Below are 15,284 nucleotides of genomic sequence, written 5' to 3' on the forward strand. Positions count from 1 at the left end.
GATTCCACGAATAAATGCACATAGCCATCTCTCTTCAACATTATCTCCCTCTTTTACCCCTGAGCTGTAGCTTTATGCTCACTGCCTGCTGACCTAAGCCGCCTCGTCACATGAAGCAGCCCAAACGTCGAAACTCCCAAGTGGACAATTAGATATTGATCGAGATAGCAAACTACTCCTCGAACTACGTACACTGACACTCCTCCGGCCTCGCCTCGCCGAAGCTGGTTCGCTTTCCTTGTGTCCCTACCTTGCCTTGCGCAGGTAATGCAAGGGCTGTCCCGTTCGCTTAATTGCCTTGGTGAAGCTTCTTCAGCTTTGGAGCTATGCTCGCGCTTCTCACGCGAGAACCAGTCTAGTTAAAACAAAACACCCGAACTCTCTCCAAACAACGTCCCATTCTCTGCCTCTCCTCTGCCCGCGGACTCGCGAGGCTGGAATCTACCAGGATAAGCACGAGGGGAAATCCACGGTCATAATTGAAATGCGTATCATAAAGCCGGTTTGGCTCACGCATGGAGGTCTGGGCTCGCTTCATTCCTTATCAAGAAAACTCGACGATACTAGAAACCGAACATTTACTGACTATTTTTCTCCGCGACTGCCGGAGTTGTGGTTAAATAGGCGAACGGAAAGATTTCGAAGTATACAGCTGCGACGTTTCACCAGACGGGAAGAGACTGGTTACTGCTGCCGGAGGTGAGCTGCCACAACCATTTACCACAACACAAAGGCCACTTTGCTCCTCGCCCTGCACTCGGACGTTTGATATGTTGGAATTCGCGGCCTTTTTGCTCTCTCTTTTATGCAGAGGAAGGCTGACTGGTTATGCGCACGATGGATAGATGGATATGTTCGAATATGGTCTACGGAGGCGATATATAATGCGGGCGATCCAGCGTACGAGGATAAGCCTAAGCAGCTAGCTTCTATGAGCAATCACTCCGGAACGATTCATACGGTTCGCTTCTCGCCGAATGGGAAATACTTGGCTTCTGGGGCGGACGATAAGATTGTTTGCGTATACACTCAGGAAGCGAATGCCACAGCTCATGCAACTGCATTTGGTACGGACACTCATCGCCAACACCAAAAAGGCCTCAGACTAATTTGTTGGCTTTGATGTAGGATCCAATGAACCTCCTCCCGTGGAAAACTGGCGTACTATTCGTCGTTTAATTGGTCATGATAATGATATCCAGGACTTAGGATGGTCCTACGACTCTTCTATTCTAGTCTCAGTAGGCCTGGATTCTAAGGTCGTAGTGTGGTCAGGCCACACTTTCGAGAAGCTAAAGACACTTCTGAACCACCAGAGCCATGTCAAGGGAATCACGTTTGACCCCGCAAACAAATACTTTGCTACAGCTAGTGATGACCGGACCGTTCGGATATTCCGCTTCAACTCCCCCTTACCCAACTCCACAGCTCACGACCAGACACATAACTTCGTGCATGAAAAGACAGTTAAAAGCCCGTTTGTGAACTCCCCGCTCACCACATACTTCCGAAGATGCTCTTGGTCCCCGGATGGCAACCATATAGCCGCTGCCAACGCTGTCAATGGTCCAGTCAGCGCTGTAGCAATCATCAATCGAGGTTCATGGGAAAGTGATATCAACCTAATAGGTCATGAGGCTCCAGTTGAGGTCTGCGCGTTTGCACCCCGGCTCTACTCTCCCCAGCCAATTCAGAAGCCTATGCTTGATAGCCATGGAAACCCAGTCCACAATGCGGTGACAGTTATTGCATGTGCGGGAGGGGATAAGTCGCTAAGTATTTGGATCACCAGCAACCCACGACCGATAGTAATAGCGCAGGATATATCAGTCAAGGCAATATCTGACCTAGCATGGAGTCCTGATGGAAATAATCTGTTTGCAACCGCCCTTGACGGAGCCATCATTGCCGTTCGGTTTGAAACCGCAGAACTGGGCCATCCAATGCCCATAGAAGAGAACGAGAAATCATTGTCGAAATTTGGAACAAACCGAAGAGGTGCGGGGATGGTTGAGTCCACGGACGGCTTGCTTCTTGAGGAGAAGAGTAAGGCTGGTGAATTGCGCGGAGTAAAAGGCAGAATGGGAGCGTTGATGGGGGATAGCCAAGCTGATACTGACAGTACGGTCAGCGGAGAAGCGGACACTGCCGCAGCCGTAACCACTGCCCAGAAAAACACTCAAGCTGATAAAACGGCTAAAACTGGGGCTACGAACGGGACGGAGGCTGGCCAACCAAAGCAAGACCCGTATGCGGTGAAGTTGGATCGGTTGAAACAAAGACCAACGTACACCAAGGATGGTAAGAAACGCATTGCACCTCTATTGGTGTCCGGTGCAGTTGGGTCTCAGTCCTCTCTTCCACAGACAAAACTGGTTGCTGCATCAATGAATACCCAGGGCACGTCAGACGGACCTCAATCGGTACTGGACTTGTCTAAACCATTCGATGGTCTGCCAAAGGGCGGACTGGCAGCGTTGCTATTTGGCAATAGACGGAAATTTTCTCAACTAGAGGATGATGAAGAGGCCTCAGCAGAGAAACGAGTAGCCACTGCAAGGGATAACGGCGTGATACCTATTCTTTCAAACACTCCGGATGGACTTGTTCCCGCAGTTCCCACTCCCAGTGGACCGCAGGAAACGCCCAGTTTTATCAGGCCCGCGGTGGTCAACCCCTGCATGGCCATCAGTCAATTACGCCTTGCAGTTCCAAAAATAAGAAGCCATATCCTGCAAGGGATAGACTCGCTCGGGAACCCGAAGGATGTATCGGACGGCTCAAAGGCCAGAGTTGATATTGTCTTTGAGGCGCGGAATCCATCTCAAGCAAGTTTGACTGGACGCAGTGCTGATAAGGAACCCGTACGAATCAGTCTTAATCGTGGGGACCAGCCATTGTGGCAGGATTACCTCCCCAAGGCCGTGATACTTGTTACTGGCAACAAGAAGCTCTGGGCTGCGGCGTCGGAAGATGGCTCCATATATATCTGGACACCAGCTGGCCGACGTCTCATCAACGCCCTCGTACTTGAATCACAGGCAGTTGTGCTTGAGTGCATGGAGTCGTGGGTACTTTGCATCACTGCCGTGGGAATGTGTTACGTGTGGAATGTCGGTACTCTTTCATCACCCCACCCCCCAATTTCACTCCAGCCAGTTCTGGACGCAGCATTGCATACCATGACAGGCCATGCAACTGCCGTTCCATCCATAGTCGCATCACGAATCAGCTCCGAAGGCCGTATAATCGTCGGTCTGTCCACGGGAGACGGCTACAGCTACTCTCCATCCCTGTATACCTGGCAACGATTATCCGAGCCATGGTGGGCTGTGGCAAGTCAGTATTGGAACTCTACCGAAGCACCAGTAGGCAACGTCCAAGTCCGCGGCCAGACAGAAGGAGAGGCCGTAGCCCCCGTCTCTGCTGGCATCGTCCCGTTCCTGGAACGTAACACCACCCAAGAAGTTCTCGCTCGAGGCCGCGGACACTTCCTACAGCGTCTCATCAAAGTTCTTCTATCCCGTGAAGGATTCGAGGGTTTCGAAGCATCCGCCTCTATAGCTCACCTTGAAAACCGAGTTGCAGCTACTCTATCTCTTGCCGCTAAAGAGGAATTCCGAATGTACCTCTCCATGTACGCCAAACGACTGGGTGCAGAAGGGGCCAAACTCAAAGCCGAAGAGCTACTGGAAGATATCCTTGGTGGTGTCTTCGAGGACCAAGTAGTCAGTGATGAGAAGGCGAAACAGAACCGTCAGCCCGGCCAACCGGAACAGAGGTCCTGGGTGAACGAGTCGGAAACTCTGTGCGGATGGCCCCGCCGAACACTCCTCAAGGACGTGATTCTAGCATTTGGTATGTTACTCAAAGTCTTCAGTGTCATTTTTTCAATGCTAAATATCGTATAGGCAAACATCGCGACCTGCAGCGGGTGACTGTGCCGTATGCCCAACTTCTGGGTATACTCGACGAGAGTCAAGACGACAACGATACCATGGATGTTTAAGTTGGTTTTCTTTTCCTTTTCATGTCTTCCGCTTGGAGTTCAGGGTTGGGGCTGTTTTCAACTGGGGCGGCGGACGGCTCTCTTATCTGCACTATGTACTCTACTCTCTTAGATTGTACTTCTTGTCGTCTTGTTTTGTATCTTGTCTCACATTTTCCTTATATCTGCGTCAAAAGAGGCTACGTAAAGTATTGTAAATCAAATAATACATGAAAACATAAGCTACTGGATATAATGAAAAGAAGTCACAAAAGGTAGTCATTCCTGCATATTGATAGTCGTCGTTAAACTGAAACGTCGAAGGATGAGATAAGCCATTACTAAGCCGGCTAACTTCCGTCGGAATAACCCTTTTCCGCCTCTAGGGCAAAACGCGAACCTTGGAAACTTTTTTTTCCGGCCAAACAGAACGAGAGAGAAAAAAACCAGCGAAAAAAAGTGACAAATATAAAAAGCATCGTCAAAATTTATGCAGCCTCTCTTCTCCCCCTCCCGCTCTCTGGTGCTCTTCTCTTCTTCTCCCACTCGGCCCTTGACACAACTCGCAGCTGGTCCTGCTTTTGGCTCTCTCACAGTTCTTCTCTTCAGATCTTCGCCGTCGCTTGTGAGCACTCGCGGCTTCGCAAGCAGGAAGAAGAATATGCCGCCCAAGAAGCCAGTCAAGCGGGAGAAGGTCCTCCTCGGACGGCCGGGCAACAGTCTGAAGAGCGGTATAGTATGTGCGAACCCTTCTCATGGTCTGTTCTGTCGTTCTCACTTTTCGCCTCGTCTGCTCTGACTCCCTGGTTTCTGGTGGCTAACGAGTTTTCACGCACAGGTTGGTCTGGCTAATGTTGGAAAATCTACTCTTTTCCAAGCCATCACCAAGTCCACACTGGGAAACCCTGCCAATTTCCCATATGCCACAATTGACCCTGAACAGGCTCGAGTTATTGTTCCGGATGAACGATATGACTGGCTGTGCAAGCACTATAAGCCCAAGTCAGAGGTCCCGGCTAACTTGACAGTGTATGATATTGCTGGTCTCACCAGAGGAGCGTCCACAGGAGCTGGCCTTGGCAACGCCTTCTTGTCTCATATCCGTGCCGTGGATGCCATCTTCCAGGTTGTACGATGCTTTGATGATGCTGAGATCGTGCACGTAGAGGGTGATGTCGACCCTGTTCGTGATTTAAACATCATCAGCGAGGAACTTCGTATCAAGGATATTGAGTTCGTCGAAAAGGCCCTTGACGCCTTGACCAAGCAGACCAGACGAGGCGGCCAGTCGCTAGAGATGAAAAAACTCAAAGAAGAAGAGGAGATTGTTGGCAGAGTCCTCGCTTACCTGAAAGAAGGTAACGATATTCGAAAGGGCGACTGGGGCCCCAAAGAGGTAAGCCTTCTCTTCTTCTCCTTTGCTCCCGCCTGCGTGCATGAATACGGTATCTCCTATGATGAATAAGAGCTATAACGCTCGACATTTAACCCAGCTCGTCGAATGGCCAAAGGCCCTCGTGAGATAAAATCCAAAGCTGATTGCTGATCCGTATTCAATCACTGCATTACGTTACCACCTTATTTTATATTTGGAAAAACGTCTAACTAGTGGTTTTGTAGGTCGATGTGATTAATCCACTCTTTTTATTGACTGCCAAACCTGTGGTTTATCTAGTCAACCTCAGCGAAAAGGATTATATCCGCCAGAAGAATAAATATATTCCAAAGGTTGCTGAATGGATTAAAACTAACTCCGCCGGTGACCCTATCATCCCTCTCTCAGTTTCTTTTGAGGAGCGTCTAACGCAGTTCGGAGACGATGCTGCGGCCGCTGAAGAATGTGAGAAGCTAGGCACCAAGTCTGCTTTGCCAAAGATTATTGTCACCATGCGACAGAGTCTTAACCTGGGCAGCTTTTTCACCACTGGTACGGATGAAGTTCGACAGTGGACTATCCGCAAAGGTACCAAGGCCCCCCAGGCCGCTGGTGTCATTCACACAGGTACGTCCATACCATACCACACTACCCTCGATCGACGTGACGGGTAACTAACAGTGTTGTGCCTTTAGATTTTGAAAAGACCTTTATCCAGTGTCTTGTTTTTAACTTTGATGTACTAAAAGAGTGCGGCGACGAAGCGGCCGTCAGAGCAGCCGGTAAAGTCCTCACCAAGGGTAAAGATTATGTGATCGAGGATGGAGATATCGTCCTGATCAAAGCCGGTGCGGCCAAGGCATAGTTGTGCCATATGAATTGCGTACTTAGCCCTCCCCCAGCCTTAGAGATCTAAGTGCTGCAGACTGTAGTAATAACAATACTAGTCGAGGGAATCAACGTGCGAAAATAATGAGATAAATAAATAATACAAAGCTTATGAGCTTGTTTAATATGTAATTCTTTTCTTCTCTGACTTCCATCCAGCAAGTACGCAACATCGCGACCTCGAAAATTGCATCATGTGACTAATTCTATCAACGAGTTTTAAAGCAACCAAAGCTTTCCATGAATATTTCTCCCACAATTTGATACATATCAAATCCTTCTACAAACGATAATAAAGATGTTTAAGAAAGAGTACGTGGTCTCCTACGGATTCCAGAGTTTTAGTGAAGAGAAATATGCTACACTACCATCTGCAATAGCTACCCCGCGGTGTTGGAGATGCGCGGGGTCAATTTTATATTCTGTAGCTATCGCCTTGGGACTATTCAATAGCTGACAAGATGGTTGACTTAGTATATCTGCGGGCGCACGATCAAAAGTAAAGTCATCAGTGCAAAGATCGTTACGGGCCAAATTCCTAGAGACCCATCCGGGGTTCGAGCCATATATCGATGAAGTTCTACCAAAAAAGGCTTCTTTAGAAGCCATGAAGCTGTACGCCATTCTTCCCGTCAGACACCTGGATATAAACAGCATGGCTGACCTCTTGTTTTTTAATAGCCCGGACCGAGTAACCCTCTACATCGCAGACTCCAAGCCTGTTTTCTTCCAGTCCATGGACAGCCCGCTAATCCCCCACCTGCGAGTTCTCCATGCGTTCCCCGATGCCATGCCTACAGTTGGAATCGACAGAGGAGCTATTAGATTTGTTTTATCAGGTGCTACATTGATGGCTCCTGGTCTCACATCCGCAGGCGGCAAGCTACCTGATGCGGAACATGCGCTAGAGACCGGCACAATAGTGGGCATTAAGGCAGAAGGAAAGGAAGAAATATGCATGGTTGGCGAGCTTAAGGTGGGAACCGAGGAAATTAAGAAGAAGGGTAAAGGCGTCGTCATGGATGAGGGTCATTATTTGGGCGATGGACTCTGGAGGCTGAACTTTGATTAACATTTTCATTTTTTTATAGCCAAAGGTGGATGTATAGGCGCCTCTTCCCCTGTATTGATCAATATTTGGTTGCCGGTCTGGGTGCATTTGTGTTGGGCAGGTCTAGGTTCTGTCAACGAGCTATATAAGCTTCATCAATTCTATTATATACAAGTCGTTTGAGTTTCGTAGAAATGGCCGGGTATCTCCCTTATCTTGGTGTAAATGGAGTGTATTCGTGGGAGGCTGTCATATAAGGGGAAATCCACCAACGATACGAATGCGTGATCTGTGTGTGTAAAAATTGACCCTCATCTCAGCATTTGAGCTTTGCAAAGAGCAACTCTATGCCAAAATCACGGGCCGATGTCTAGCATTCCAAAACGGGGAACGGGACCTTCATCAATATCAACCGGGCTGCCAGGACCATCCCTTCTCAAGCCTACTCTTACAACAGCCCGCTTCAACACCTTGCCGGAACCATCTAGTGCAATGAGGAATTGTGCAATCTCGCCGCATAGTTCCCAGTCTCCTCGTTGTGATGCCAACCGCAAGAGACGGACAGCCGAATCTTCAATTTTGTCAAATCCATCCCCGCTATCTTCGTCATCGACGTCATCAAAGGCCTGCAATACAAGTAGGTAGCCTCCGGCCGTTTTCAGCGAGTTAAACTTAAGCGCTTGTTCAAATAGCTCGTTGGGGGGAGGGAGGTAAGCGAAAAGAGTTCGCCACGATCGTAGCTCTGTTTTTCGGATACATTGAACAAGGATATCAAGGTATAATTCGGGTGGATTGGCAGCTTGGAGAAATGCCAGTACACCAGGTAGTAATTGCTTTCCCTTCACAGGGGTCTCGATTATGTCTCCTATGCTATGGTCATCTACAGCCTCGTCTAAGACGTGATGCAGTAGAATCTCCAGAGCATGGGGGAAGTATGACAGGTGTGAGAAATGGTGGCAGATTGAAAGAGCCGACGGTGTGTCAAAGTAGGATAAGTTGTGTTGTAGAACATATGGAAGGAAAAGTTGGGTCTATACACATTAGTATAAAGGCAGCTAGAGTATTTGAATTTGACGGCAAAGAACTTACTCTAATAGCAAACCTCAATAAGGTAAATGTAACATCACGCCTTTGAGTAATTTCCGGTTCAATACCAAGAACTATACCTTTATTCAGCAGTATGGAAACAGGGTAAAAATCAGTAGGGATAGGCAAGTTCTTCGGCCCTTCAATAGATCGACCTGTTGGGCGAAGTACATCTTGCATGTCACTCCAGACAAACAGGTCCTTCCCACCAAAGACCCATAAGGAGTCCCTCAGTGAGATATCCGAAGAGGAATTGTTAGGCGTGATTTCCGGAGTTTGACCACCCGATGTGGGCTCGTCGTTCGGAGGCGCAAAATTGAACGAGAGTTGGTCACGCATGAGGATGTAATACTCGACATCATGGGCAACCACGCGCATGTCATATTTCAATGCTCCGTTTGGAGATACCGATGGTTGAAGCAAAACCAATTTCCCGTCGACAAGGAATAGAACCGATGCTACAGCAACGTCCTGAGACGGGTCTCCATCGCCTAAATTAATGCATTAGAGAAATTCTAGATAAAGGAAATGAATGAGGGGGTGACATACGAAGTTGGTCTTCAGGCAGAATCCAACTAATAGCACGAACACGAGCCGGTGCTCTCACGATTCCATTGAAAGTTATCTGCCCGACTTGAACCAGGCTAATTCTTGTCCCAACAGCATTTATAACATAATGGTATAGTATATTATCATAGGTGTACACCAAGAGAGAGTCCTCGCCTGAAGGCCCAATAAATACTGCGGGGGCCGGTAAAGGTTCTGAATAGAGTATCGAAGAATTATTCAGAGGGAGCTCACGAGAGTACATCCGCAACTATCTCTAATTAGCTTCGAGTTTTGACCAGCGAGTAAAGTAGTTTGCATACCTCGTATGAAGAATCACCCTCAACTGCGACAATGAGAATGTGACCATACCAACACATGCCTCCTTGAATAGCGAAAGAATTTTCAACCTTTGGATCATCGAAAGTCTTCCATCTATTACTATGAACGCTATAATGTGCCAGGCCGCGCCGGCCTGCCACGGCAACGTATCTACCATCTTGTGAGGCACAGCATGTACGTATAGGCCACTGAGCATGGAGATATCCAGGCGGGTATTGAGCATGGTGCCAAAGTGAGTCCTTGCCTGATATAGTTGTCAAGTCAGGAAGGTCATGGCCACGATATAGGATTATTTCGGTGCCTGTTTGAAGAAGTGCTCGGGCAAGATTTGCGGAAGAAAAACATCCGGTTAGGGCACTACGTGCAGCTTCTAGCACCCATATTCGCTTATCTTTAGAGGATGCAAGCAAGATGTCGGAGCCACCACCAATCCATGCACCCATGGAAACCCCTGTTAGCCATGTTTCCCCATTGCTCTCCGCAAGCGACTTGTCTGCAGTGAAGCTAGTGCCGCCTGGCTTTCCAAATACGCTCCACGTTGTCCATCCATTTTCGTAGCCTGCAAAGAGACAGTATCCATCATACGAGTAGCTCATAAAGGATACCTTCCCCATTGTGGCTGCAGATGCTGGCATCTGTAGTTTGTGGGATAGTGGAATATTTCCCGAGTAGTCCCTTGCTGCATAGATGCAAATCTCACCGTTAACACAGCTCACAGCGAAGAGGGAGAACCTTGCATTTACAGCAACCTGAAGTGCGCGTTGCCCATCATTCTCTGGATTATGGAACCTGTGTCCGGTGAAATTGACCTTGGATGAACCAGACTCATCAACCTCACGGTAACTGTATTGGACCGCATAAACTCGGCCATCACTTGTTACCCACAACTGAAGATTCATAGCACGGTCATAGACCATTTCGACGACAAGTGACTTCTTCGAGAGCCATGGAATGCGGCTCAAGAGCTCCGTGCTGGTTTGATTACCGCTATTATCCGGAGTCCAACGGATTAATTGTATAGCAGCAGGTTTCGTTGTGGCAACCATTAGCTCGTTGTCTAGTGCAACAGCTTTGCTAATCCCAGCATCCACTTTGATAGCTACTCTGAACCGTAGGCTTACTTCGCGGATTGCCTGGGAGCCACTGGAGGGAAGATTGCGTCTTGCCAGCGGCTGTAAGAATAGCTGTTGGTATACGTGGGAGTGTGCATCAGTTGCAATCGAATATGTTATCAGGTAGCCGTCCAGCGTCTGTACAACGATGATACCGGAATCTGGTCGAAGTAGGAGAGCTACATTCGGGCCGTAGTTCGCGATAGACACGTGAGACCGCTTGACTGCCGCAACAACAGCTGTCGGCTATAGGGGCATATTAGCATAGATTCCACAGATATCCCGCGTGTGAGAGAACATGCCTTGGTCTGCCAAATGGCCAACGAGGACCTGGTCATCGTTGCAAACAAAGCTCCGTTCTTGGAGACACATAGCCCGGTAATCGGTTCATCCGCCCAAGCATCGCCTCCATCTTCCGCATACTGTGCAGCTATCTGCTGGTGATCATCCTGTAGCAACCCATTGCTTTGCTCCCTCTCATCTGCAGACTCTGCAGTGGTCTCTGTTCTGCTGTCATCCTGCTCGGCCTCCTCCTCTTGCTGCTGCTGCTGCTGCTGTCTTTTCAGCTGCTTCTGTATCTCCGGGCCGTTGACTGCATAGACTCGGGGCACTCCATTTGGCCAGTACATTGCTGTGGCTGACTACCAGGCGCTCATGTAAAGCATTGGCTCATCTTCCACTCAACGCCCCCCATGCCGCATCTCTGCCAGGTCGTCCGGGTGCTGTAAATGTCGTTAGGATGTCGTTGTCAGTTACACTGGCCGTTTGGCCTCTTCCTTCGACGTTGAGCATCGCTGGCCGAGGCCCCGGTCATGTGACGCCCTGCTCGCCCAAGCTATCGAGGGAAAAAGAAACACCTGGAACAAGCAAGATAAGAACGTAGAAACATCCCACCACCACCGAGCACGGGAAACAGCAGGACACTTATCTCCTCTTCACGATGGTATTGCCGCAGCCCTCCTTGCTAGACACGGTCGCATTATGCTAACCTTGGACTGTAGGCTCCTTCAGACTCGCAGAAACAGCTAGCTTTGGCTATAATAGACTTCCTCAACTCCAGCCTCAAGGATGGAACGCTTACCGCAGAGCATTCAGAGTCGATAGAGATCGCTACCTCATGCCTGGGAGACACATTTGGCGTCGACCCGTCCGATGAGGCTGCCATGAAAGACGCTCTGGGTGGGCAGTCTCTGCTGAACATTTTCAGCGTCTACCAAAAGGTGAAAGGCACCAGGAATACCGCTCCCGCAGCCGCCACCAGCGAGGAAAAGAAGCAGCCTAGCAAAACTGCTTCTCAACCGGCTGGCGCTCCCACCCCTGAATCTGATAAGCTAAAGTCTGAGGGAAATGCTGCTATGGCTCGCAAAGATTACCCTGCAGCGATTGACTGTTATACTCGCGCACTGGCCGTTGCGCCTGCTAACCCTATCTACCTATCCAACCGTGCTGCTGCATACTCAGCGTCTGGAAACCATACAAAAGCTGCCGAGGATGCCGAGGTTGCCGTTGCTGCTGACCCCAAATACGTCAAAGCCTGGAGCAGACTCGGACTTGCTAGATTTGCTCTGGGAGACGCTAAGGGCTCTGCTGAAGCTTACCAGAAGGGTATCGAGGCTGAAGGCACCGGCGGCAGTGAAGCCATGAAGAGAGGCCTGGAGACGGCCAGGAAGCGCATTGCTGAGATGGAGAAGACTGAGAATGAACCCCCAGCCGAAGCAGTTGATGATGCTGCGGGTGCCACTCGTGGTGCTCCAGGCGGCATGCCAGACCTGGCCTCACTTGCAGGCATGCTTGGGGGTGGACGCGGAGGTGGCGGCGGCATGCCCGACTTTGGCGCGCTCATGAACAACCCTATGTTCGCAAACATGGCTCAGAATATAATGAGCAATCCCGATATGCTGAATAACTTGATGAGCAACCCAGCCCTGAGACAGATGGCTGAGGGCTTTGGAGGTGGCCGTGGCGGAGGATCTAGCTCAGGCGGTCTCCCTGATATGTCCAGCCTCATGAACGATCCCAACATTGCTGAGATGTAAGATTTTCCTTGCTTTCTATTTTCATCATTCAAAAATCTTCTCCTAGGACCTTCAACTGCTAACATATAATATTAGGGCGAAGAATCTCATGGGAGGAAGAGGCGGTGGCCGCGGCACCGGTCCAAGCCCTTAAAGAATTACATCCGGCTTGGGAAGTGTTGTTTCTTTTTGGTTGCTTCTAGGACGCCTAAGGCTTAGATGGTATCGTTATGAATTAATGTCACTCCATGCTTCTTTTTCCTTTTCAACATATATGAAAATGTCCCTCATGGTTGTTCAAATTATAAATTGTATTCGTAATTTGGTCCAAGAAATTGAAACATATATATATACACAGTAGGTGAGAAGAGATAGGGCGATATGCGAGTTAATCAAGGTATTTAAACAAAAGACAAAAAAAGGAACTTGCTCGCGGTCATCAGAAAATGGATATCGTGTATCTTTCAGACACGTTGTTCCGCCGTCAGCACGTCTATTGGACTCCAAGTAGTATACAGCCAGATTTTTAAAACATTGGGATAAAAAGGAAAAAGTAAGCGAGGCAGGCAAATGGGGCGGGATAAGGAGAAGGGGGATGTTGTAACAGGAATGCTATGCTGGAAGAGAAATGTCGCACTGGTATAGAGTGGTATTTTCACCTGTCCCGAAGATTGGAATGAGGTCGTTTCCAGGCAGGAATGGCATGAGGAAAGGGGTAATTATGTATACATGGTTAGATGTAATCTCTGCCAGACTTTTGCAACTCGATCAATCTCCAGCCACGAGTCTCGGGGTTATTGACCTCATCTGGAATTCGTGTAACACCGATGGCGTAGGTGACCAGTTGCACCTTGTCTTCCATACCGGCGGCGAGTTCACCAGTTTTCTCCTTTCGATAGACATGGACCTCCTGGCTTCTGCATGTAATGATAAAAACCGGGATATCACCGGGCTCCAGCATACGGGCATGAGAAATATCGACATGTCGGATATCAAGGATTCGGCCGTCAGACTTGAGGCCAGCGGTCTTATATTGTTTTGTAAGGGCAGCGTAAACATGGAACTGGGCATCAGATAGCCATAGCTTAAGGGTTTCAACATCTCCCTTAACATAGGCATCGAGAACTTCCGGTAGGATATATTCTCGCATCTCACGTAGGAATGGCTCAATCTGGAAGTTTGGATCCATTTGTCGGAAGGCTTTGATGACCATTGCAGTCTCATTCTCCGCGAAAAAGCCAGCTACCCGGTCCGATATGCTTCGTGCAGTGCTTATAAGGGGGTTCTCCGATTCCTCATAGGTGTTCTTCAAGGTGAACAGGCGCTGCATCATGGGGCTGGTATCCCTGAATTCACGCCACGATTCTTTCCAAGCTGCATCTTTATGAAGCGTAACATTGGTTCCGGCACTGGCAGTTCAGATGGTTAGCTCAATATATTGACATAAAAGGGTGGAAAACCAAACTGGCAAAGAACTTACTTTGGGTCTTCTTCCATGTGCTCCACCTTTTGAGTGCCTTCCTTCAGTTCCCGCTGTTCTCTTCGTTTCCGTCTCTCTTCCTTCTCGACCCATCCACCGTATCGAGAACTGCTTCCGTCATCTATGACCTCCTTCATATTTCCCACAGCAGTTTTATAAACTTTTGTCTCACGGACAGGTCGTGTGGCCTGTTCAATCCCCCTTCCGGTTGCAGCAACACCGCTTCTTATTCCCTTAACAGCAGTGGTGTCCCAGGTCCAGGCGGCACCTTTCCCAATCGCGGTTCCAGTCTTCTTCAATGCCGAGGATGTTGTTGAAGACGCAGTACTGGTTGCGGTTTCATAAGCAGACCTGGCTTTCCTTACAGACTCGCTCTCGGTAAACTGGTGGGCAGAAGAGGCAAGTGCTTTGGTAGACTCGTTCCACTCTTTCGAGGCCTTAAACTCGGATCGTAGAGTCTCCGTAAAGACCTGCCATGGAGTTTTGTCACCATGGGGTGGGGGTGGGGGTGCATCTTCCTTTTTCTTTCCATCTTCTTTCTTGGAGTCAGCGGATTCCTCTTCGCCCTCTTTCTTCGGTTCTTCCTTGGAATTTTGATCTTTTGCTGAGCCTTCAGCCGAAGAATCTGTAGGGTTTTGCTGTTTCTGCTGCTGCTGCTGTTGTTGAAGGATACATGCGGAATGGAATGATTTCTTGGTAGCAAGAATTACCCACAAAGGGTCATTAGCATGTCTCGATAGGCGGGAGAGCCCAGTAGTCGAAGGGAGAAGCGGGTTCGAGGTGGAATGAATGGTATTTTGGGAGCTGAAATGTCGAAGGGCGGTTGGGGTAATTATCCGGCGTCCAGCGAGGTGACCTCGAGCGCCGGCTGTAGAGGCCAAAGGAGAGCATCCGCGCAACACTAACCGCGCTGCGGCAGGCTGGGACAATGCTCCTGTTCCAATCATGCTCTGTATTCCTCTGGATCGTGGACGAAGGGGTGTTTTATATATCGCAAGATCGTGAAATCTTTGGGGGTGCTTCCAATTTTCCGTTGAATCCGACCCGGAAAAAAAAAGAGCGTCACAGCAAATAAACCTTGCACAACTATCCGGTGCTCTTAGATGAAATCCCCCTTCGTGTAGATAGCTCGACTTAGCCGTAGAGGCTCGGTGCTGTTTGCTCGACTTGTTGTTGCGTTGAGAAAAGCTGGATAAAAAAGAAAGTCGAGAAAGAAAATATTTTGGAGCTTCTTTTTTTTTTTGCCTTTTTGGGTTTTACAAGCGCCAAGCGCCGGCAAAAGGAAGAAAAAAACCTCGAAGAAACATCGACAAAAAGCAGCAAGAAGACGAGAAGACGACGACGTTTGAGCATTTAACTACGAGTTATTGAGTTGACAGGCTGGTTTGACGGCTTGTTTGT

The 15,284-nt window shown here is 48.9% G+C and overlaps 6 protein-coding genes across 6 annotated transcripts; 4 read left to right on the forward strand and 2 right to left on the reverse strand.

Annotated features, from left to right (window-relative positions):
- Positions 1–484: 484 nt before the first annotated feature.
- On the forward strand, positions 485–4,009 carry MGYG_06642 (HIR1 protein; the record flags this gene model as incomplete). The annotated part of the gene is made up of 5 exons (XM_003170607.1): positions 485–521; positions 625–699; positions 846–1,067; positions 1,129–3,858; positions 3,912–4,009. 5 exons carry the CDS (start codon positions 485–487, stop codon positions 4,007–4,009), a joined length of 3,162 nt encoding a protein of 1,053 aa, XP_003170655.1.
- A 640-nt stretch (positions 4,010–4,649) lies between these two features.
- Positions 4,650–6,228, forward strand: MGYG_06643 (GTP-dependent nucleic acid-binding protein engD; the record flags this gene model as incomplete). The annotated part of the gene is made up of 4 exons (XM_003170608.1): positions 4,650–4,724; positions 4,827–5,384; positions 5,609–5,990; positions 6,059–6,228. The coding sequence occupies 4 exons, from the start codon at positions 4,650–4,652 to the stop codon at positions 6,226–6,228; spliced, it is 1,185 nt and encodes a 394-aa protein (XP_003170656.1).
- A 321-nt stretch (positions 6,229–6,549) lies between these two features.
- Positions 6,550–7,323, forward strand: MGYG_06644 (translation machinery-associated protein 20; the record flags this gene model as incomplete). The annotated part of the gene is made up of 3 exons (XM_003170609.1): positions 6,550–6,563; positions 6,726–6,866; positions 6,933–7,323. The coding sequence occupies 3 exons, from the start codon at positions 6,550–6,552 to the stop codon at positions 7,321–7,323; spliced, it is 546 nt and encodes a 181-aa protein (XP_003170657.1).
- A 335-nt stretch (positions 7,324–7,658) lies between these two features.
- Positions 7,659–11,017, reverse strand: MGYG_06645 (hypothetical protein; the record flags this gene model as incomplete). Its single annotated transcript, XM_003170610.1, has 5 exons — positions 7,659–8,333; positions 8,392–8,879; positions 8,938–9,205; positions 9,258–10,627; positions 10,687–11,017. The coding sequence occupies 5 exons, from the start codon at positions 11,015–11,017 to the stop codon at positions 7,659–7,661; spliced, it is 3,132 nt and encodes a 1,043-aa protein (XP_003170658.1).
- Positions 11,018–11,328: 311 nt separating this feature from the next.
- Positions 11,329–12,557, forward strand: MGYG_06646 (hypothetical protein; the record flags this gene model as incomplete). The annotated part of the gene is made up of 3 exons (XM_003170611.1): positions 11,329–11,361; positions 11,390–12,420; positions 12,500–12,557. The coding sequence occupies 3 exons, from the start codon at positions 11,329–11,331 to the stop codon at positions 12,555–12,557; spliced, it is 1,122 nt and encodes a 373-aa protein (XP_003170659.1).
- A 579-nt stretch (positions 12,558–13,136) lies between these two features.
- Positions 13,137–14,830, reverse strand: MGYG_06647 (mitochondrial inner membrane translocase subunit TIM44; the record flags this gene model as incomplete). Its single annotated transcript, XM_003170612.1, has 2 exons — positions 13,137–13,812; positions 13,884–14,830. 2 exons carry the CDS (start codon positions 14,828–14,830, stop codon positions 13,137–13,139), a joined length of 1,623 nt encoding a protein of 540 aa, XP_003170660.1.
- Between the last annotated feature and the right edge of the window lie 454 nt (positions 14,831–15,284).

Source organism: Nannizzia gypsea, genomic scaffold, assembly GCF_000150975.2.
Source record: "Nannizzia gypsea CBS 118893 supercont1.6 genomic scaffold, whole genome shotgun sequence".
NCBI lineage: Eukaryota > Fungi > Ascomycota > Eurotiomycetes > Onygenales > Arthrodermataceae > Nannizzia > Nannizzia gypsea.